The 24,266-nt window shown below is 51.0% G+C and overlaps 1 protein-coding gene across 5 annotated transcripts in view; it reads right to left on the bottom strand.

Annotated features, from left to right (window-relative positions):
• The window catches only part of P2RY6 (pyrimidinergic receptor P2Y6), a 39,177-nt gene that overhangs the window by 5,719 nt on the left and 9,192 nt on the right, over positions 1–24,266 (bottom strand). Inside the window, exons 1-3 of one of the 5 annotated variants that reach the window (XM_086678262.1) lie at positions 23,273–24,223; positions 945–1,009; positions 148–209 (exon numbers count right to left, since the gene is read on the bottom strand). Coding sequence is in view for 1 of the 5 variants with exons in the window: in XM_086678261.1 (XP_086534387.1) it covers positions 148–209 (62 nt within the window). In the remaining 4 variants the exon portion in view is untranslated. Of the gene's footprint in view, positions 1–147; positions 210–944; positions 1,010–2,873; positions 6,431–23,272; positions 24,224–24,266 lie in introns of those variants that run through there. The other 4 variants (XM_086678263.1, XM_086678264.1, XM_025928665.2 and 1 more) reach the window with 4 other exon arrangements.

Here is a 24,266-nt window from a genome sequence, read left to right as displayed (position 1 = left end):
CCAGGAACCTCCTGAAGAAGTGCCAGGTCTGATGCCTGTATCTGGGAGCCCAACCTGCGGTCCAGGGCAGTGAAGGCCCTGGTAACTCTTAATTAATCAACGTGAACAGTATTCACACACTGTGAACTGATGACGGACAGTGCCCACCTCCTCAGACTGGACTCCACCTTCCAAAGCCATGGTTCTTCTTTTGGCTGCAATCTTCTTATCTGTAAAATGGGGGAAGGAGGTGATTCAGGAGTTCCTCTAAGCCTCCTTCTACTTGACTTGAGGCTACAAATGTCTGTCTAGCACACACTGGACCACAGCACCCTCTGGTGGCTAATATGAAAACAGCTTCCCCAAAGGCAAACTGGCAAACGACTGAGGACCAACCAAATCTACTGTTTTTTTTTTTTTAACTGATTTTATTTTTAAGTAATCTCTTCACCCAAAGTGGGGCTCAAACCCACAACCCCATGACCAAGAGTCATGCGCTCCACTGACTGAGCCAGCCAGGCGCCCCTACTGCTTGCTTTTTATAGAGAGGAAAATCCAGGCACAGCAAGAGGCAGTGATGGCTCAATCTTCCTCATTGAGTTAGAAGCAGAGCCAACCACCTGACTGAGAGGAGACAACTAAACATAGCCCATGGTCATGGAATGTAGAGGTTATAAACCCAACTTCAGAGGTTGGCAAGCCCGACATGGGGCTCATTCAAATCCTGGCTCCCCTACTTCTACGCTGTTCAACCCAAAGCATATCACTGGCCTTTTCTGGGTCTATGTTCTTATCAGTAAAACATGTCATAGGCCTGATATACAGTAGGTGCTTAATAAATGCCATGCCATGCTGTTGTATCCTACACGTAATGCCTCCATTCATCCCTTCAGGCGAGATTTTGGGGAAGCACAAGTGTCTTACAGGGTTCCCTGGTGAGGTAAGTCTGGCTTCTTGATACTTACCTCCCAACTGGCATGTCCACATTTACTGGTGCCCAGAGAGAACTCGCAACTTAAAGCTAATGGACCTGAAAGACAAAGCCTTTGAGACAGTGAGTCAGATCATCCCCCTTCCTATTTATAGGTGGGAAAACTGAAGCTAAGGAAAAGATATGAAGTCCTGTAAATGTACGCAGAGGGTGACAGAGGTTTGAGGCCAGAAGGTTCAAATCCCAGCTCTGCTACATGTGAGCCGTGGGGCTTTAGGCTCATTACTGAACTCCTGGGCCTTGGTTTCCCCATCTGTAAAATGGAGTAATAGAGTACCTGCCTCATAGGGTTGTTATGAAGATCAGTGCCTGGCACAGGGCAAGTGTTAGCTATTCTTGATGTGAATATACCTGCTAAGTCAAGTTATGAGATTTTTATTTTTTTTAATTATTATTCTTTTTTTTTTTTTTTAATTTTGAGAGAGACAGAGCAGGGGAGGGGCAGAGAGAGGGAGAAAGAGAGAGAATCTCAAGCAGGCTCTGAATTGTCAGCACAGAGCCCGACATGGGGCTCAATCCTACGAACTGCAAGATCATGACCTGAGCCAAAATCAAGAGTCGTACGCTTAACTGACTGAGCCATCCAGGCCCCCAAGTTATAAGATTTTTAAAAGTTAAGCTAGAGCAAAACGTAACTACCCAAACTAATTTCTACCAACTTAAAATTTGATTCTGATGAAAATATTTTCCCCAGAGTCTGGGCAAATGCAAAATGAGGTTTGGATTCTCTAGTCTGTATCCCACATGCCATATTATCTTTAATTATGAAAAATTCTTTGTGGGGCTTCAGCCCATGTGCTAGGAGTGCCGGGTGCCCAGTTAGCCAGTTAGGCACGGGGGAAGCCACAGGAAGAAGCACGGGAGGACCCCCATTGTAGCCAGGAAGCCAAGATTAGTACAGGCAAGAGAAAGCTCATTTACCCATCTCTTCATTCATTTGTTCAGGCTATTCTTTCCTTTATGCATTCATTCTCCTGTTTTCACCTGCCAGGCATTTAATGCATACTTACTGCCTGCTGGATGCATGGGGGCACAGTACATAGATGTCGATGCACATAGATAGATAGAGATATAGAAATTATTTATACACATACACATACACGTACACGTACATATACATATGCTAGTCTGCATGGGGAGACCAGTGTAAGCCACAGGATAGAAGAGACTTTTCAGAAGAGAACGAAGGATGGAGCATGACCCAGGTGGTTGAGGAGGAATTCCCTGGGTGGAGAGGGGTGTGAGGATCTCTGGGTGTCCCCAGGTGGGGAGGAAAGTAGAGCAGGCAGAGCTTGAGAGGAGAGCAGCCTTCTAGGGCAGGGCCATGGTGAGGAGGAAGAAACGGGTAGAAGGAACAGTGCTGTGCCTCTGAACTCTCTTTTGGGAGGCCTATTGTCCTCAGACACCACCCCGAGGGAAAGCCCTCGCCTCAGGTGACGGGAGGCTCCAGATATTTCCTGCTCTCCACTCCCTGGTAAGACTGGTCCTCTTGGAAGGAGGCAGAGGCAGCACAAGGAGATCCAGAGTGAAGCTTCAGGTCTGCTCCAAGAAAGGCAGGCATGCCTGTCACCCTGGCTCCCTCATACACTCTACCCTCTGATGACTACGAGAGGCAGGGGCTGGTCCCAGCGGAGGGCTCCCTTGGCCCCTGCCTCCCAGCAGCTGACACTGTCTCCCTCTAGCTCTCACAGATGTCATTTCTTGGGCCCTGAGCCCTGGGCCAGCTCAGGCCCCAGTGTCTTCCTGGGCTCCGGCCACACTGTCTCTGGTGGGGGGCTTTCTAGCAAGTGGGTCAGATTACATCCTTCCCTGTATTCCTCTGCAGCCTGCCTGCCCAAAGTCACAGTTCCTTGTGTCCAGCCCCCATGCCCCCCTCACATTGGCCCACAGCACCAACACTCACATGCAGCCTCCTGTCCCCGAAGCACCTTGGTGGCCTCAAATGCCTTGGAGCAAGGGGGGGGCCAGACATGAGGCTCTCCACTCTCCTGCCCTCAACTCAGGCTGCAACACCTCCAAAGGAGCAGGCGGCTTCCTCTGTTTCCTGGCAGGGCTGTCTCTGACTGAAATAGCCCCTGCGGGGGCCACCCCCTCCCTGCCACCTCCAACACCAAGGTCTGGCGGAAACTGGGCCTCGAGGAGCAACGAGGCGGAGAAAATGTCTCCTTCCTGGAACCCTTCCCACCCAGCAGAAGGAAGAGGGTGATGAGGGGATAGAAAGGTGGGGGAGAACCAGAGGCTGCTGGTCAAAGGCCAGCCCCACAGCCCCAGCAGCTTCCTTTCTCCTCAGCCCTCTCTCAGTCTTCTCATCTGTCAAATGGGCATGTGGGTATTTAAAGAGTTTTTGGCTCCCCCTTTAGCTGTAACACCCAGAGTCACCCTGTAGTCACTCACTCCCCCATCCATCCCTCCTTTCTCCATTCAATGGCTCATCCACTGACCTATCCATCCCTCTACATGGTAATCTACTTATGCACTCACTTATTTGGTCACCTTCACCCTCTCTCCTTCCCTCTCTTCCTTTTCTCCCAAACCATTATTGAACACCTACTGTATGCCCTCAGATCCTCCCACATACCTCCACTTCTCAGGCACTGTCTCCTGCATGGCAGGTCCAGAGCTCACCAGGAGTGACAGGTGTGGGTTGCGGGGATAGAGGTGATGCCCCGAGAACTCATCTGAGTGAGATTCTCCCTGCCGGTGCCAAGCCCTCTTCCAGCCCCTCCTTACTCCCAAACCAAGACTCAGAGCTGTTAGGATGGACCAGAGGAGGTGAGGTGGCTTCTCATTGTTCCGAGGAGGACAGCTCCGGTAGCAGAGGCAGCACTTGCAGGGATGACTTGGAGGAGGTGGGCTTTGGTTGGGAGAAGCTGGGGCAACGAGAGGGGGACAAGTTCACGCAGGGAGAGAACACTGCCCTGGGTGCTTGAGGCCCAGGTTCTTGTTTACTTTGGCCCCTACCCACAAGCCCCTTCCCCTCTCTGAGCTTCCTTGGCAGAATGTGGTCATAGTGGCCACCAGCATGTTGTGAGGATGAACTGCCAGGGACAGGGAGGACCCTTTTTACCCTGGCAGGTGTGAGCACTGCCCTCACACCCAAACCCATTTTGTAGACAGGGGGATTGAGGAACTGAGTTGGTCCCAAAACTTTGGGTCAAGCTGAGGAAATTCAGGTTCGAACTGCTGAGGAACACTTTGGTCAGTTGTGCAAGGATTGAGCACCTACTGCCTATTCAGGGCTGTGCTAAGAGGTTGCCAGCTGAAAGTGTGGACCTCCTGATCTGATTTTAGTGGTGCTAGAGCTCAGGAGGGCAAGGAGGCCTGGCCTTTAGCCCAGAAACCAGTCCTTTGCTGCATTCCTAGGACAATCTCCAGTGGTCACTCCCGCCACAGTGTCTGTCCCAAGAATGGGAGCAGCCCTGAGGGCTTCCTGGGGGTGTCAGACCCAGTGCAAGGCTTGGGTCAGAGTTCCTGCTACCGGGTTGGGGCCCAGGAGAGCAGGTCTTGGGGGCCATGGGAAGGAGTGACCTGGAATGGCTCCTGGAGAAGGCATGTCTGTTGCTGGGACTTAAAGGGCCAGGAGGACTTGGCCACATGAAGCGTGAAGAGAGCACCCTAGGCAGGAGGCACGCAGGCAGGGAATGAGCCTATCCTGTGGGAGAAATGAAGTATAGTGTAGCAGGGGATGAGCTGTGTGAAGAGGGGCCCAGTTGGAGGCCTGAGGGGGCTGGCCCATTTAAAACCTCCAAGACAGAGCCCAAGTGCCCCTGCTCTGCTCCCAAGCCTGCCAGGGCTCCTAAGTCCAGCCTCAGCCCTTCCCCACCAGGCTTTCCAGCCCTGAGGTGGACATCTGTGCTATTTCCTCTGCCCGGGATGCCTTCCAAATAAGCCCTACTTATCCTCCCTGTAGTTTTCATGTCTGTAAAATGAGATTGATTACTGGTGCCTGCCACATAGGCTGTTGTAAGAAATAAACGAAACCATGCAGGTGAGGTGCCCTGGCACACAGTATGGACTCAATCAACATTTGTTAACTGAATGAATCAATTCCAGGCCCAGCCTAAATGCCCCCACTTTGGGCTCCCTCAGCCCGTGGCAGCGTGCACCAATTCCTGGGTCCTCACCACCCGGTGTCATCTCCTAATAGTCTGCCCGCTGCCGGATGTTTTAGCTGCAGCCCTGGGTGGGTGGCAGGCGGTGGCAGTGGTTATTCTCTCCCTTATACAGATGAAAGAAGTAAGACTCAGGAGAAGTCAACGAGTTTCCCAAGGTGTCCCAGCCAGGTGACATTTCAACACTGTCTCTCTGACTCTACAAACCCCTTATCCATGGTTCCCCTGAAATCCATGCTTAGACGTCCAAGCCAGGAAATTCCCAGAGGATCGTCTCCCCTGCACTGAGGGCTTCTGGCCATGAGATGGTGCCAGCAGACTGCCTGGGCTGGCCAGTCTCAAGCCTTCTGACCGCCGCCCTGGGGTGGGGGCTGTGTGGCGGCTCGGCACACAGCCAGGGCCTCCCTTCTGGGGCTGGCACTGAGCAACCTCAGGACTGGGTTCCCAGCCTCAGTTTCTCCTGACCCACTCCCCAGCCTTTCTCCTATTTGTTAGTCCCATATCCACTCATATCCTGTTCTCAGAGCCTCACCTGATCAATCTGGCTCACGGGAGCTGGTGGTGACATTGGCAGGGGGACGGGGCCAGTGTTCAGCCCTGTTCGTCTGAGGTAGAGGCCCTGGGAGTGTTGCCCTGACACCAGGCATCCACCCACCCAGCTCCGTTCCAGGTACACCCTTGACAGAATCATTGAAGTCCCTCACTCCATAGAGGGGACACACTCTGCCAGTTTCCTTTTGTCAGTTCAGGCAACACATGGGATCGGTTTGTGCCTGCAGCAGAAGCGATTCAGGATAGATGGAAGGAAGAACTGGCAAGGGTTGATGCTCCTTGGGTTGCTTGGATCCTATGGTCTCGGGATACCCTTTTAGCTGACTCCGCAGTTCCCTCCCCATCCCTGCTCCAAGGACCTCAAATCTGGAAGGATGAGGAGGCCAGAGGCAGGAGCTGGAAGACTGAGTCACCACTTGCCAGCCAGCCAGGAACCAGCCCAGACCAGGCTGGATGTGGGAAGAGGCCTCCCAACCTTGGCCTGCCTGCCTGCTGGGAAACAAGGCCTGGAAACCCCCTTGCTTGGTCTCCGGCTTGTGAGTTTAGCAGCAAGGGCACAGGATGAGAAGGGTCAAGACCCAGCTTCCTTCCCCTGAGGAGTCAGACAGACTGGGATCCATCACCAACTCACTGTGTGACCTGGGGCGAGCCACCTACTCTCTCTGAGCCTGAGTCTCCACGTGATAAACAGGGCTAGTCCTGGTGCCTGCCTTACAGGGTCATTACATGCTCTGCCACAGTCACCAATCCAGCCCTGACCCAGCAGCATCCAGCCCGGGGCAGGAGAGCCCCCTGGAGCCTGCCTCAAGCCAGCCCGAGGCCAGGTTCCTGATGGCAGAGCCTCCTGGCATCCAGAGGATGGGGGGCAGGGGCAGTGCCCCCCACTCCAGGTGGAGTTTTGGTCCCACCCGTGATATCAGGCTGGCTGCAAAAGCAGGCAAATCTGGTAGGAAAAGGACACAGGGAGGGCAGGAAACTTGATCTCTTCTCTTTTCTACTTCCCCTTTCACCTCCTACTCAACAAGAATTAAAGTTGGAACTGAAACAGCCATTTTGAGTGCAAGGAAGGGGAAGCTTCGGGGAATTTGGGAGATGAGGCTGCTTCCTTTAGTCTCTCTCTGGCCTCTACCGGCTGAGCAAAGAGGGAACTTGCATCTCCTGCACCACTACTCTGAGCCAGACCCATCAGTGAGCTCATGTAATCCCCACCACAATCCAGACAGATGTTTTCACTGGGCACTGACTCCACACCATCACTGTGCAAAATGCCACAGCCCACTTACCCTTCACATTTCCACCTCCACTTTACAGATGAGGAAGCTGAGGCTTGGCAAACTTAGCAAGAGGTTGTCTCTCGGGAGTGTGAATGAAGAGGTAAAAAACCATGGTGACCTAGGCAGGCACAGGGCTGAGAAGGCACAGGGCAGCCTCGGGGCTGGGGAACTGGACGGGGCAGCCCCTGACAGAAGGAGAGTCCATGGTGCCAGCTTTCTAAGTCCGTGCCCATGGGCCGCAGCACCTCCCACTGGGGGCTCTGGAAGATCCCAGCACCTTCCAATGTGCCCTCTTCCCTGAAGCTAGTGTGAGAGGGTCTCTGTTCTTTGCCTGGACCCCCAGGCTGTCCCCCCACACACCTTTTTTTTTTTATCTCCCTGTAGAGGTGTGCCGCTCGGATTCCCTTTCAAGCAAGAACATGCTGTTTACCTGCAAGGAGTGCAGCTGGCTGACAGCCTCTATTGGTGACTTTAGGACCCACTCGTCCTCCCAGATAACCAGGCTCCAGTCTTTTGGGGAAGAGATGGCCCGGATCCAGCTATCTGGCCCATCTTGCAGGCAGTGATTATTCTCCTCTGCAATTTCTTTCATCCAATTCCCACACACCCTCTCACGATGAAGGCCCCATCTCCTGTTTTTCTTTTGGGGGATCCCCTTTCCCCTCTTCAAGTCTTGACAATCTGGGGGTGCTGGACCTGTGACCTAGATCTGCCAATGAGAGAAGAGTGGGCTTCTCAGGCCCTATAACTGGCTCAGGGGTGGGTGAGTGACCTCCCCTGGATGCCTCAGAGTCAATTTTGGAGATTTTGCTGGAACATTGGGAAGGAGGCAGATTTTCCACTGGGTCTGCAAAGCTGGTAGGAAGTGAGCCTGGAGCTTCCAGGGCCGGGTGAACTGTATGCCAGGAACTGTCCTATGCACGGATGATACTACCAGCAGGAAGGAGACCGTGCAAAATAAAGCCAAGGATGGCAGAGCTGAGAACTGGGAACACACGGTTCCTGAGAACAACACTGAGCACCTGGTTCCCGCTATGCCTGAAGCTTTACCTTCCACTGGACTTTTTGACAGCTTGAGCTGATAAATTCCCTTTATGCCTCAGTCCATTTGACCTAGGATTCTGTCACTTAAAATCAGGAGTCCTCCCTATAGACCTGCACTTCCCCCTCCACATGTCTCCTCTCCTCTTTCCACATCCCGTGTTCACAGGGTCAGCCCCAGAACCCTAACATCCTTTCAGGGGAGGCTGGAACTGGCCATGTACCTGAAGGCTACCAGCAGAGGGGCATGTAGGGACTGGGGGGCTGTCAGGTCAAGCCTGATCCCCACGGGGGCTGCCAGAGAAGCCCCCCAATTCATTTCCCATGAGGGAAGCCCCTCCTCCAGCAGCTCCTGGAGTAACCACTGTGTCATTTCAGTAGCTCCTGGGCAGGAGTGTGGAAAGCTAGAAATCCAGCTTCTAGTCCTAGATTCATCACCCACTTGCTGTGTGACCCTGAGGAGGTCACTACACCTCCCCAAGCCTCACCTTGCCGAGCTACTTCACTGTAGCTGTGTAGTTTCTTGGCCACCAAGCTATGTGCTTTTACTGCAAAATCTCATTTGCTTTTACAACAGCCCTGCATGGTGGGTTGCATTATCCACATTTACAGATGAAGAAATAGGCTTCGAGAAGGCTGGTGGCTTGCCCAAGGTGACATGGCAAGGAGTGGTGAGCCAGGACTAGGACACAGATCTGAATAATGATAAAGGCTGTGCTCAGGAAGAGAGGCAACGTTCTTCTGTGTAAAAACTGAGGCCAGAGAGATTAGGAACTTGCCCAAGGTGCACAGTAAATCTACCATGCCACCTTGCCTCTCAGGAACACAGTGGCCTGAGAGAGGACACAGAAACGGGGGCCAAGAGTCAGGGCAGAAAAGAAGACCAGCCTGATTGTCAATGTCAGTCAGACTCCCTCCCTTCTTTAACTTTGTTAGGAATTGGGGACAAGGTCTGCTTTGCCTTTGCCAACACAGGCTCTAGCTCCCAAGAGGCACTGGGAAATGTTGAAGCCTAGTCTGTAAAGATGAGCCACAAGGCACCGTCCTTGGTGCTGTCTGGCTCAATTAAAAAAAAAAAAAGAATCTTTGTTTCGGTTGATGACAGGGAAGGCTGGTCAGGGGGGAATGAAGGTAATGGCTGCATGAGTAGCACCTCTGCACCTACCTGGGTCCCCCAGCCTTCAGTTGTCAGGAAGGGCAGACCACCTCCACTCCCTTAGTGTTTGTTGTACGTTATGGTTCTGCCCATTTCACAGATGGACACTGAGGCCCCAAAGGTAGGTGGCTTTGTCCACAAATCTCACAGGTAGGGTCTGGGTATGGAGGAAGTCCAGAGAACCTCTCACCTCCCATGAAAGGCAGCTCCCTTGCCCCGGCCCTGCTCTAACCATCCCCAGCACCTAAGTCCACCTGGCAGAGAGAGGAGACCCAAGTGGACCCCAGAACCCAGTGTGTCAATGACAGGGCTCTGAATTGTAGACTCTCAGGGCCAGAGAGGCCTTAAGGGAATCTGACCCAGAGCTCTCCCCAGCCCCTCAGAGAAGGAGGCTCTCTGAAGCCTCTTTGACAGGACTTGTCTGGCCTCCATTTGCATATTTCCCATGACAGGGAACTCACTCCATCTCTCCTAGGCCGCTACACTCCACCATGAGAAAGCTCTCTGGAAGACGTGCTTCACCACACCAAGCCCTGAGATCTGCTCCTAGTCACTACTTTCCTTCCCCAGTCTGTCCTGCCTCTGGGTTCACAGAGCTCAGCTGCCCCCAAATCCCTGGGCACTGCAGAAGTTGTCCCAAGACTATTCACGAGCTGGTCTTCATTCCCATTGGCCAAATCCAGTGCTCATGTCCAGGCCCAGGAAACCTAGTGATGGAGCTCATAAACCAGACATGAGGCCAGAGAGCCATGACCATTCCCAAATCTGAAGACAAAACCCTCTGCTTGGAGCACAGTCTCTTCTTACCATTTTGGGAAGATAAAACTGAGGTCTCCCCCGCAGCCTTAGAATCTTGCCAAGTGGTCTTCAGTCCTCTAGAATGTCTTCCACCAAACCCCAAATCCTCACCCTCAAATGTCAAGCATGTAGCACTGGGGCCTGATTTGTGCCCAACCTAGTGTGGGAGGAACTGTGCTTTGTAGGTATCTGAGGGGTGACCTGGGATGAGGAAATCAAAGGCAGGGCAACTGCCTGGCTCTGAATGTAATGTGGGAGGTCAGCGGTGACACAGGCAGTTCCTGCCGCAGAGTGCATTGTTGTACGTGACGTGTGTATGAGGAACACAGGACAGACCTCAGCTCCTTCAGGTGGCCACTCAAACATACAGGTTCTAGATGAGGCCTTCCCCTACCACACTAGCTAACATTGTAACCTCCCACCTTACACACACACACACACTTCCTACTGCCCTTCTCCACTGTATTTTTCTCCATGGTATTTACCATCTTCTAACCCACTATTTTATTTGTTTGCTATTGTCTGCCTCCTCCCATCAGAACATATACTCCACCAGGGCAGGCGTTTTTATGTTTTATTCACTACTGCATCTCCAGGGCTTAGGATGGTACCTGACACATAGAAGGTACTCAGTGACAAATTGTTGGATGGATGGATTTCTAGGGGTGACTCAAGAATATCTACACAGAGAGGACTTGGGGTAGAAATCTGATTGGGGGCATATGGAACTAGGCTTGACATTATGCTTGCATTGCAAACTACAGTTTGTACTTAGAGTATGTTTACTGGGATTAGAGGCTGATAGAGACTTCAAAGCCACCCATTGGGCCGCCTCTATCTGGCTGTGTATATGAGAATCAGGCTGCGAATAGTCCCAGCTGAGAAGGGTGAACGGGACATGGCCTGGTGGTGCTGGGCTGCCTGTCTCTTCCTCCTGCCCTGTGTGAGGTCTTCCCTGGTACTTTCCCCACCACTCCCACACTGGCCCTGTCCCATCCTGCTGTCCTCCCAGAGCCTCTCAGCCTGTAACCATCTCTCCCTTGGCACTGGGGCCTCTAATATGAAGGCCTCCAGAACCCTGGGCTAGCATCTTCCTAGCCCCTCTCCTTTCCCTTGCCAGCCTGGAGCTCTAGTGCAAGACCCGGGGCTCCTGTGAACACAACCAGTCCGTTTGTATCCCTTGTTCTTGGCACCAACAGACACTTAGTCCTGCCCTGTGGGGTTGAGGATGTGACTCAGCAGAGAGCCCTGAGGGCCCTGAGACCCCCACCAACTGGGTCACCACCCCACTTGGCTGAGTCCCCAAACTTCTGCCTGTCTTGAAGCGGTCCCTCTCCCATCTCCTCCAAGCCTCTGCCCCATCTTTCTTGTCAGTCCTATCCTCCACTCCAACAGCCCTCAACTCCTCCTTCAAAGCAAAGTGTACCCTTTCAGAGGGGCCTCCTTCAACTTCCTGGCCACCTAAAGAGCCTTGAATCTGTTCCTGGGTCTCCCCTTTCCCCCTGGACCCCAGGCGGCCTCCTGCAGTGCGGATCCCACCCTCTGCCCAAAGCTTCTGCTCAGCCCACAACACTCCCCATCCTCTGGTCCTCCAGCTGTGCTTCTTCCTTCACAGTCCAGCCTGTCCAAGAGTCCTCTGCCTCCCATCCTCCCACTCTGCCCTCATTTCTCACAGCCCTACAGTCTGCCCAGGGCAGGGCAGACCAGAGCAGGGAGCCTTGGGGCCAGCTCAGGGAAGGGTGGTGGGCACCCTATCTTTCTAGGTGAGGCTGGCAAGATGGGACCATGGGAACCAGTGACCGTTTGATCTCTATCCCAAGGAAAACTCAGAGGTGACCTTGACATGACAGGCCCTGGGGAAAAAACAGGTCGCTGTGAGGTCATTTCAGTTTGACACTCCCCGACCCCTGGTGCAGGGCTGGGGGCAGGGGGGTGGGGAGGGAGCTGTTTCTATGGCTTCCAGGAATAGGCCCGGACTCTGCTGGGAATCTGGGGTGGGGTCCAGGGCGGGAAGTGGCACCTCCAGAACATCTGTTTAGGTGGCAGCTGGGGGATTCCAGTGGGGGGTAAATGAGGGAACTGACACTTCGCAGCACTCACAACATGGGTTTGCGGAAACATCACAGAGTAGTAGGGGCTGTTGATAATGGAGCAGGCAACAGTGGCAGGCAAAAGCTCTCGAAGCTACCCCAGTGACACGCCTGGTCATAGGAGATCCGAGGATCCACTCTGGAACAGGTCTCTGCTCAGAGGTCCGTGGAAAACCCAGATTTCTTCAAACCTGGTTAATTCCAGTTCTCCCATATGGTCCCATACACGCCCCCCCCCCCAACCTATCCACCCCCCAGTGTAAGTGAAATCCAACTGCCCGTTCCTGGCATCTGCACCCCTGTGCCACACATCACCACTCCCTCTGCAAACCTTGACACTTTGAAGGCCTGGTTTCTGTCTTGGCTCTACAGCTCCCAAGCAGTGATTTCACCTCTCTGAGCTTCAGTGTCTTTAATTATAAGGTAGAGACAATAGCACCCACCTCACAGCATTGTTGGGGCTCAACAACGGATCTAGAACAACCAGCCCAGTATCTGGAGCAAGTGGGAATTCACTCAGTGGGGCTTTATTTTTATTACTTATAATTTTATCACAGACCAGCTGAGAAACGGCCTCACTTGCAGCCTTTGCTTATTCAATAATTCATTCTTTCATTCATTCACTCTTTTGACATGCGTTTTCAGGAAGCCTTACAATGTACAGGGACTTCACTGGGCTCTGGTCCCTATCCTTGAGGAGGCCCAGCTGGTGGGAAAGACAGATGAAGGGGTCTCCAGGAAGACAGAGGAGGCCCTTATGCCTGCCTAGGGTATCAAGGAAGGATCCCTGGAGGAGGTGATTCTTTGTTGGAATGTGGACAAGGAAGGGGAGGGTGTTTCTGGCAGAGAGGCCTGCTGGAGATATGAGGGCACAGGGTACCTGCAAACGTTTGTGTTTGCAGGAGGTGAGGCTGGGAGGCCATCAGAGGCAGGTATCAACAGTTCTCAAACGTGAGGCTACAAATTTGGCCTTTGTACAGTGGGTGCCAGCCAAGGAGCCCTCAGTGGTTTATAAAGCAGGGTAGAGGTGTGATCAAATTTGAGATTTAGGAGGTCCCTTGTGCTGCTGGATGGAGGATGGACTGGATGCGGTGAGAGTCCAAGTCAGAGACAGTAGGGCACAAAGTGGGGCCTTGGCTCCAGGGCTAGTGTGGTAGGGCCAAATCAGGGGCCTTGAATGCTAGGCTCACTGCAGCCTTCTGCCCCTCTTCTACATAGCCCTCCACAAGCCCTGACAGCCAGAGTACTAGAAAGACAGATTGGAAAGTGGGAAGTTTGTCAGTGATGCCCTGGTCCAGTCCTCAGGTCACAGCCAGGAATCTGAGCCCTAGAGCAGACAAGAGGATGGCCTACAGCCCTTGAGTGAGTCCACGGGGGCCTTGTGCCCCTGTACCCTCTTCCCAAGGCTGCTGCTTCGGTCTGACTCCTCTCCTGGGGAAGCAAGGATGTGGCTCTGGTAGATGAAGAGTCCAGAAGGATAATTGGCTCCACCTGCCAGACCCATGTAGGCCCTTTCCTCTCCAACTGAGGAGGGGAGCCCTCAGAGCTTCCTGACTTCTCTCTTCTCCCTCACACCCATTTTTCAGCTGAGGAAATTGAGACCCAGAGAAGAGAGGCATTCGGCTCCTGCGATAAACACAGCTCTCTGGACCTTGAGGCAGGTGTCAGGTGTGGGAGATGGAATAGCTGGGTCCTAGCCCTGGCCCTGCCACTGGGCAGCTGGATTCCTGATTCTTTTTTTTTTTTTTTCTTTAAGTTTATTTATTTATTTTGAGAGCGAGAGTGAGAAAGAGCGCAAGCAGGGGAGGGGCAGAGAGAGGAGGAGAGAGGATCCCAAGGAGGCTCTGCACTGGCAGTGCACAGCCTGACGTGGGGCTCGAATTCATGAACCATGAGATCATGACCTGAGCAGAGATCAAGAGTTGGCCGCTTAACCGACTGAGCCACCCAGGCGCCCCTGAATTCATGATTCTTGAGGAGACTCGGCTGGTGAGGGGGAGAGCTCCTACAGCACAAGCTTCTGGCCCTGGCCTGGACCTTGTGGGCGGCACTGCTCCCAGGGCACACTCTCCTTCCACACCAGCCTGTGTCTCTGCAAGGCACAGCTGAGGAGGACAAAACAGGAAGAAACCACATACCGTCTGCTCCAGGGAACCGTGGGCCTCGGCTGGTCCCTTCTCTGGGCCAGACCCCACCCTGCCCAAGGGAGTCAGATGATCTCATCAGCACAGCTCAGCCAGGCCAGGCCCCTGTCCTCAGCCCCACCAGCTCTCCCAGCGTGGGGTTGGTGAAGAGGCCTGGCTCCGGTCCCTGGAGCTTGTTGACGTAACCAAGCCTCCTGAGTGTCTGGGCTTGTGCTTGACCTAGACCCTCCCCAGGGAAGGGGGTGGACCGGGGGGAGGATCGGGGGCTGCACGGGTGTGCAGTGTCAGGTGCCTGCCATCCTCCGGTCTCACCCAGAGAGACCAGTGGGGCCGCGTGCGCCCATTGCCACTCTCCTAGTGGGAAAACTGAGGCCCCACTTGAAATCAATCACCGAGCCCTGTTTGTGTTCCATCCTTACATCTGTCAAACTGTGCCCTTGTCTCATCCTGTGGTCCCTGCCACAGCCTAGACCACATCCACCCAAAGCTCTGTCTTCCATCTCCCCAGCCAGTCCATCTTCTTTTTACAGCCAGAGGGATCTTTGTTCGGCAAAAGTCTGACCTCATCACTCCCCTGCCTGAGCATTTTACGGCACCCTGGGGACTGAGGATAAAGGCAAACCAGGGCCCTGCTGACATCTCTGTTCTCAGCACTCACCCCTGTCCCTTGTACACGACCTGCAAGGCCAGGAGCTACATTCAGTTCCTGGAACCAGCCATGCCTTTAGTCCCCGCTCGGTGTTCCTTCTGCCGCTGGATGGCCCTTTCTTCATCTCTGCAGCTGGCACACTCCCACTGTTAGCTCAATGACAGGGGAGATCCATGTCCTGCCCTCGGGAGCTCAGTGTAGACAAGGGACCTGAAGACCCATAATCCGAGGCAGGCATCAGTGCACCAGAGTCCTGCAGGAGCCCAGGCGGGGAGGGATGGTCTGCAGGGAGGGGATGCTCAGTGGGGGAGGCAGCAATGGAAAGGCCAAGTGCACATGGAGGCACAGGCATCTCTGGCAGAGGGCAGAGTAAGGGCTGAGGCTGGGTAAGGCGTGTTGAAGAACACAGCCGGAGCTGCCAATATACCAGCAAATGTGGTTGGAAAAGAGGCCCAAACTAATGCTACTAATAATACAATTACTGAACACTTACTGTGTGCCAGATGTACAACACTCCAATCCTCACAATGGCTCTGGGAGGTAGGACTGGTATTATCTCCATTTAATACCTCAAGTGGGAAAACTAAGGCACAGAGATGTCAGTTAGCTAACTTACCTAAGGTAGCACAAGTAGAAAGAACAGCTACTGGGCTAGGAACCCAGGCAGTGTGGCTCCAGAAGCACACATTCTAAGCTCCTACAATACAGAAGGACTGGGATAGGGAGGTTCTCAGGCGGCAGGGGAATTTAGCTCCTCCGCTCTCTGCCCAACCTTCTTGGGACCCAACTTGCCTGGGCTCACCCTCACACTAGTCACAGGGCCCCATAAGTGCTGTCTCCTTCTGGGGAAGGAAGTCTTCAGGGACCAACTAAAGGGATTCCTTCTAATTCTCCCACTGGTTCCCATGGGAAGTTTGAGGCCAGGGATGCCCTTTTAAGCACAGCCTCCTAACCACAGCTGCCCATCAGCTTCCCAGAACTCTTCTGGGGAGGAACGCTTGCCTGTCAAGCATCTCTTGCCATGGGGAGCTCCCTCCCTCACTGCATGGTAATCTTGTCCATTCAAAGTGGATGCCTGGCCCGAGCCGATCAGCTAGAGCAGCCATACAGACCCCTTACCAGTGATTGGTTTGGAGGAAACCAATTAAAGTTTGTTCCAGGAATTTTGGTGGAACCAGCATGAAAGGTTTTCTCCCTTTTCCTCTAGGATTATTAGTTGTAAGGGCCATGGAAGCCTGGTGCTTCTAGAAAGAACGTGGGTGAGAATGTAGGAAGCAAGTAGAAAGTCAGGAGAAAGGATATAAAAAGAGAGCGCTGATGACATGACGGCACTTGTAGATTTAGCCATGCCTGGTCTAGGTCTACCTTTGACTTTTTCTTTACATTAACTAATCCTTTTCTTGCTTAAACTACTTACATTTGTCACTTGCAATCAAAGCCTCTCTGACCCATATGACACCAAAAGAACAGGCAACAAAAGAAAAAAATAGATAAATTGAATTTCATCGAAATTTAAAACTTTTGTGCGTCAAAGGACACTATCAACAGAGTGAAAAGGCAGCCCATAGAATGGGAGAAAAGATTTGCAAATCATATATCTGATAAAGGACTAATATCCAAAATACACAAAGAACTTCCACAACTCAAGAGCAACAACAACAACATGACAACCTAATTCCAAAAATGGCAAAAGACTTGAATAGACATTTCTCCTAAGAAGATATACAAATGGCCAACAAGTACATGAAAAGATGCTGAAATCACTAATCATTAAGGAGAATCGCCTCACCTCACACTCATTAGGATGGCTATTATCCAAAACCAGGAAATAGCATGTGTTGGTGTGGATATGGAGATATTGGAACCCTTGTGCATTGCTGGTGGCAATGTAAAATGGTGCAATTAAAAAAAAAAAAAAGCCCATAGAATTGCTGTAAGATCCAACAATTTTACCCCTAGGTAAAAATAATTGAAACTTACTTTTATTTATTTATTTATTTATTTATTTATTTATTTATTTATTTTCAATATATGAAATTTGAAACTTACTTTTAAACAGACTCAAACAGATTATTTATACACCAACGTTTATAGCAGCATTATTCACAACAGTCAAAGGTAGAAACAACCTAAATGTTCGTCAATGGAAGAATGGATAAACAGACAGTGGTCTATCCATACCACAGAATACTATTCAGCCTTAAAAAAGGAGATTCTGATACATGTTATAACGTGGATGAACCTTGAAAACATTATGCTGAGCAAAATAAGCCAGATACAAAAGGACAAATACTGTATGAGTCCACCTATGAGAGGTACCTAAAATAGTTACATTCATAGAGACAGAAAGTAGAATAGCGGTTACTTGGGGCTGGGGGAGGGAGAAATGGGGAGTTATTATTTAGTGGGTAGGGGGCTTCAGTTTGGAATGATAAAAAGTTCTGGAGATGGACAGTAGTGAGGATTACACAATGCTGTAAATGTATTTGATGCCACTGAACTATACATTCAAAAAGGGTTAAAACGGTAACTTCTATGTGTGGTGTAAGAAACATATTTTTTGTCTTTGCCCCTGATTCCTGACACAAAGCCCCTACATTCCTTGGAATTTCCTGAGTAATAGGAGCATCTTTTGTTCTAATGATTGACTCTTGGCAGGCCCCTGAATGATTTCAGGATGGGGGCTAGTTGCCAGAAAGAACAAACCTTGATTAGAAGCTTGGAACTTTCAGTCCTGCTCCCTAACCTCCAGGGAAAGAAGAGGGGCTGGAGGTTGGGTTCAATTGCCAATGACCAAAATAATGTAAGCAATCATGCCTCTGTAATGATGTCCCCCCTAAAAAAAAAAAAAAACTCCAAAACTTGGAGAGCTTCCAAGTTTGGTGAAGACATCAAAGTGCTGGTGAAGGGTGCCTGGGTGGCTCAGTCAGTTAAACGTCTGACTTCAGCTCAGGTCATGATTTTACAGTTCATGAGTTTGAGCCCTGCATCAGGCTCTGTGCTGATGGCTCAGGGCCTGGAGCCTGCTTTGGATTCTGGGTCTCCCTCTCTCTCTGGCCCTCCCCGACGTGTACTCTGTCTCTCAAAAATAAATTAAAAACGTTTAAAAAATTAGAAACAAAAACAAAGTCTGGGAAGATGGTGCCACTTACGTCATACCTCACCCTATGCATCTCTTCCATTTGGCTGTTCCTGAGTTGTATCCTTTATGGTAATCTGGTAATAGTTAAATAAAGTGTTTTCTTGAGTTCTGTGAGCCATTCTAGCAAATTATCAAACCTGAGAAGGGAGTCATAGGAACTCCTGAGTTCTAGACAGTCAATCAGAAGCATGGGAGGTCCAGGACTTGTGACTGGCATCTGAATGGCGGGGGGTGGGGGGCAGTCTTGTCCTGTGGGACTGAACCCTCACCTAAGTGCTAATCCTCAGAGTTGGTGTCAGAATTGGTTGGCATCATGAGAGGAAAAACCTACACATTTGGTGATGCCTTCCTCTGGGACAAAGGTCAGGCAGGCTGACTGCCCATTATGAAAGATTCAAGTTGCCTCTGGTCTAGGCTCCTTTCTTGTAATGGAACTCACCGTGTGTGCAGGTGTTATTTGGCCTTCTTTCTAGTGCCTTGTGGCAACTGGGGCTTGACAAACTGGTGCTGATACTGATATTCTCCCTGGTTCTATTGCCGAGGAACAAAGTTCTTTGTCTAGAACCAGGAGTCTTAGGTCTTCTGCCAGCATCCATTAAAATGTAGTAGGCTAACTTGTCAGCTTCGATGTGTGGTAAACTCACAAGCCCTTCATGGTTCTTGATACTTACTACCTGCATCAGAATCTCAGGTGGGAGATATAGGATATTTGTGTTCTTGACAATTTATTATGATAGTCATCCAACTCAGGCTTGTAGGAATCTTGCCATAGAGTGAAACCTTGGAAGAGTTGGTGTTCTTTCTTTTTTTTTCCAGATTTTATTTATTTTTTGAGAGAGAGAGTGAGCGGGGGGGGGGGCAGAGAGAGAGAGAGAGAGAGAGGGAGAGAGAGAGAATCCTAAGCAGGTTCCACAATGTCAGCACAGACCCTGACGTGGGGCTCGAACTCATGAACCCTGAGATCACAACCTGAGCTGATATCAAGAGTCAGAGGTTTAACCAACTGAGCCACCCAGGCGCCCCAAGAGTTGGTTTTCCTAAGGAACTGGCACTTTCTTCTTCTGGGAGGCTGCTTCTCCTTTCTTGTTCCAGCACCCAGAAAGCTCAGGGTTGAATTTCCCTGTGCTTCTATCTTAGCATCAACATTGGTCTCAACCTTCTGTGCAACTTGTAGGTTCCTGCTTCTGTTTTCCAAAAAATTAATATATAATCTACCTACCGTAAAATTCGCCCTTTTAAACTGTACAGTTCAGTGGCTTTTAGTATATTCATGAGATTGTACAACGATCTCTACTATCTAATTTCAGAACATTTTCCTTACCATAAAAGAAATCTTGTACCCGTTAGCACTTGCTTTCCATTCCTCCCCCTCCATCTTGTGGAAATTACTTACTTATTTTCAGTATTTATGGATTTGCCCATTCTAGATACTTCATGTAAACGGGATCATAGAATACGTACCATTTTGTTTCTGGCTTATTTCACTTAGCATAATGTCTTTAAGGTTCATACATGTTGTAGCATGGATCAGAATTTCATTTTTTACAGGCAAGTAATATTCCGTTGTAGGGATATACCGTGTTTTGTTTATCCATTCATCAATTGACAAACATTTGGGTTGTTTCTGCTTTTTTGGCTATTATGAATAACACAGCTATGAACATTTCTGTATAAGTTTTTGCATAGATACACGTTTTCAATTTTCTTGGATATATACCTAAGAGAGGAATTGTTGGGTCTTATAGTAACTCTATGTTTAAATTTTTGAGAAATTCCCAAACTGTTTTCCAAAGTGGCCGCACCATTTCACATTCCCACCAGCAATGTATGAGAGTTCCAATCTCCCCACATCCTCCCCAACGCTTGCTATTGTCTGTCTTTTCCAGGATAGCCATCCTAAAGGGTGTAAGGTGGTATTATATTGTGATTTTGATTTATATTTTCCTAACTACACCTTTTCTATGTTGTTGTTCACCTTTTACCATTTTATTTTATGTATTTCCGACTGGAGGCCTGACATCTTTTGTAGAACAAGTACCCCCATGGAGTAGGAGAGTCATAGCCTTCAGGGCTAGACTGTCCCCAATTTGACTATTAGCTGTATGAGCTTGAACAAGTTTGACAACACTCTGAGTCTCAGTTTCCCCACTTACTAAACTTAAGTTACAGTATTCACCTTTCATAGTTGTTGTTACTGTAAAGATAGATCTACAATAAAGCTGTGGTGTAGGCCTGGCACAAAGTGAGTCCTCAATGAATCTCACTAAGGCTGGGAGTCTGACAGGGAGGTTTCTGAGACCCAGGATGGGGGCTGCTGGATTTTAACCTATCATGTGCTTTATTCCAGGAACTTTTTATCACAGAGGCATTTCAGGTTACCTCACACATTGGCCCCTCTGAGTCTCTATATCCCCTTTGTGACATGAGAAATGAGGCTGTGTCCCATCACGTCAAATGCTGGCAAATCTGTAGGGTTCATCCTAACATCTTGCAAGTTTTGTCTCTCACTCAACCATCAGACTAGCTGCAGCCTAAAGGAATATCTCCTCCTTCAGATGAAGGGCTCTCCAGTGTGAAGAGGGAAGTGAACTGAAATTTGTTGAGGACCTACAGTAATGTTATGTGCATTATCTTATTTGTCACTCCATGAGTCGGTCAGGTATGCTCTATCATCCCATTTCACAAATGGGGAAACTGCAATTCCAAGAAGTTAAATAACTCATCTGAGATGACACAGCCAGCAAATGCTGGTGTGGGGATTCAAACCCAGCTCTGATTTCAACATCTGATTTCTTTTTCCCTGTACAGAGTGTTCCTCCCCCCAACCTCTGCCCCCAGTAGGAGGTGCTCAGGAAACTTCACTGACCTGAATGGCTGGTTCTCAACCCACTGGCTTGACAGAGACAATGTCATCCCTTTGAGCTGAGATCTACCTCCTAGACACCACAGGTCAGCTCTCTCTTGGGGCCACAGCACAGCCCTCACTCTGTCCCGAGCCCCCAAAACCAGTCCTGTGTGGGGAGTCAGGATGCCAGGCTCTGCCCCTACTACCACAGACTTAGCCCACCCAGGCCTCAGCTTTCATCCCAAGCTGGCTAAGCAGAAGGCTGGATCCGCTCGCTCCAGGGTCCCTGGCATCCAGCACGGGGCTGGGCACAGATGCTGCAGACCTAGCCTAGGCCATCTCCATAGACCCATAGCTGCATCTTGCATTGGCCTGCCCTCCCACAGGAGTCGTTAGTGACAGGGCCAGCTCTAGGGAAGGGGGAATAGGAGGATATCTCCGTATGCCCAGGCCAGGTCTCTGGCCTTTACTAGACATGCCAACAGTCAGAGAGGAAGAGTCAGAGCTGTACCCATCTCAAACTGAAATAGAAACCCATTTTAGAGACAAATGCGGAAATGGCCCCAGGACCAGAGGGGTGGGGTAGAGTGTCATTGGGGAGGACTCCGGAGACACAGCTTCCTGAGAGTCTTGCCTGGTCACTGCTACAGTGAGCACCGTTCACCAGGCTCTGCCAACTCATCCCTCCTCCAGGGAGGACAAATTAGAATCCCAGGTCCCACACTTGAACTTCTCTGAACCTCAGCCTCCTCGACCGCAAAATGGGGATAACAATAATCTCGGCTGCATTTGTTAGCTCAATCTAAGTGACCGAAGCACCTAGCACATAGTAGGTGCTCAATAAATGGTAGCCATTGTTATTATCACTTAACTTTCTCTTTCAGCTCAATGTTGACCGAGTGATCTATTCGTTTGTTCTTTCATTCATTTATCCATCCAGCCATCCCCACTAGGTGGGTCACAATAGTTAAGAATAAAGCTTCTGGAGTTAGGTAGGAGTTGAAACCCCAGAAATGCCACTAATTGGTTGAGTAACTCTGAAAAAGCCATTTTTCCTCACCAAGTCTTCATTTCCTTGCCTGTAAAATGGGAATAATAAGAGCACCTCTGGAGGGTGCGGGAATGTCGTGAAGGGCCATTGGGACAATGATGTGGACAGAGTCTTGGAAGGAAAAGTGGGTAGCAGGTGAGCCACACAGAGGAGCCAGGCAAGGTGCCAGCCCTGCAGACCAGGCCATGCTGGGAGCACCAGACAGCGAGGCCTCCAGGGACAGACACAGGATGAGGCGAGGGCGGCCAGGAGGGAAGAAGAGTCAGCAGGCTCAGAAACAATTGCTGGGTTTCTGGACCGTGGCCTGCTCCCTTTCTGGTAAACTAAGAAACAGTGAGGAAACACAAAAAAAGATCGTAAGAAGTTTAGAGGAGAAAAGCCCTAGGCAAACAGGGAGCCTTAGGCAGCATGGAGCTGCCCCACCCAGCCAGGCCAGGGAACATGTACAGGCACACACATTGCACACATGTGCACACACACTCACAAGCTGCACATTCTCACTTGTGCATACACACCCAAGGGCTTGCACACACATACAGATGCATCCTCAGAGGCACAGCACTTTGTAGTTTGCCAACAGCCTTCTCATTTACCATCTCATTTTATACCAAGGGGTGGAGAGAGTGTCCTGAATTGGCTTGGGACTCTTTCCAGAGCAGGCAAGATACGTGAATCCCAGACATCTTCAGGAGGCCAGGGACCCTCCGAGGGCTGTGCTGCCTCAGTTTCTTCCCCCCTGGAGGTGTCAGTGGGTGTTGAATGGCAACAGAAACCCCAGGAAAGTTTTCACCCAGCTTCCCCAGATACACTCGTTCACCCCGCTTCACTCTCCTTCAGCAAGGCACACTTGGACTCAAGAACTCACTTTCCCCACCAGTCACATGGGGTCAGCTCCAGGTTGTCTTGTGATTTAGCTGGGATGGCACAGGCAAGAGTCTGCCAAGGGCCTTCTCTGTGGATCTGGTCACCTAATCCTTCTTAGCCTCTCCCCACCATAGGCTCTGGAGGGCTCTGAGGGCAGAGCCCAGCCTCCTCCCTGGAGGGCCCTCACTAGCATATAACACTTAACAGTTTTCAAATACTCAGGAAGAGATCATCATGATCCCCATTCTACAGAGTAAGAATTTAGGCCCAGAGAGGGAACGTGTCCTGTGCCACTTGGGACTCAAACCCAGACCTACATGGCTCCCAGTTCTGTCTTCACTCTTCCACCCCTCCACCGAGGTCCCTCTCAGTCCCCATGTCTCCATCTCCTCTGCTCTGCATGCTGTGTGGCTTGGAGGCTCTAGGCACAACCAGGCCAAGGAAGGAAGGAGGACCCTCAAGGCTTCTCTGACTCCCACTCCAGCCTGTGAGGAGCCACAGTGCCTGCAAGGTGGGCTGTGTGTGAAGCTCTGAGAGGAGGTAGGGGCTCGGGCACCCTCAGGGCCCTGACCCAGAACACTCACCCAGGAGTCAGTGAGCTCCACGGTGGTCTGTGAGGCGTTGGAGCAAATTCTAACTCCAGAGCAACCCTTATAGCTAGCCAGTTCCTGTGCCACAAACTGTCACGTGCATGTTTCACAGAAGCCCCAGGAGGTAGCAAGAAACCAAGAAATCAAGGAGGGGAAGTAACTTGCCACAGCACAGAGCTGGCAAAGGGCAGGGCGAATCCCAAGAACACGCAAGCTCATTCAGCCACTACCTAGTTGTGAACAGTTACTTCACCTTCTGAGTGTGCTGACGTTCAGAATGGGTACCACCCATTTACCCCTGAGGGCTGTTGGGAAGGTTGCGTGAGATAACATTTAAGGACAGGGCTTGGCACAGGGAGGCACTCCTCAGTAACCATTTTTCTCCTCCTCCTCTCCACCCTACCCCTCGGCCCTCTCCTGATCTTTCTCTGAAAGGTCTGGAGAGAGCTGGCCCTGCTCCTTGCTGCCAGAGGGAACAATCAACCTGGCTTTCTTAGCAGTGCCTGGAAGATCCATTAAGAGAGGCTGAGACCCTGAGGTTAACAGCTCTGCTCTCCGCAGCTCGCAGCTCGGACTCCCGATGCTACCTACTCCCCTTCAGGGCTGAGGATGACTCCTCAGCTTGAGTGTGATTTGAGGGGAAAAAAGGCTGAGCCTGGGCCACCATCCTTTCCCCAGCTCTGATCCACCCTTGAGCTTGGGCTTGATGAGAAGGCAGAAAGGGTGACTGTGCTTTGGGCCAATGGTGGCCTGGGACAGTCCCTCCCCCTCCATAAGATTGGTCCTCCTCATGGGGCACCTGGGTGGCTCAGTCGGTTGAGTGTCTGACTTCGGCTCAGGTCACGATCTCACGGTTTGTGGGTTTGAGCCCCGTGTTGGGCTCTGTGCTGACAGCTCAGAGCCTGGAGCCTGTTTCAGATTCTGTGTCTCCCTCTCTGTCTGCTCCTCCCCTGCTCACACTCTGTCTCTCTCTCAAAAATAAACATTT

Source organism: Puma concolor, chromosome D1, assembly GCF_028749965.1.
Source record: "Puma concolor isolate L17-30 chromosome D1, mPumCon1.1.hap2, whole genome shotgun sequence".
Taxonomy (NCBI): Eukaryota; Metazoa; Chordata; class Mammalia; order Carnivora; family Felidae; genus Puma; species Puma concolor.
Note: the sequence above shows the minus strand (reverse complement) of the source record. Positions and strands in the feature narration are given on the sequence as shown.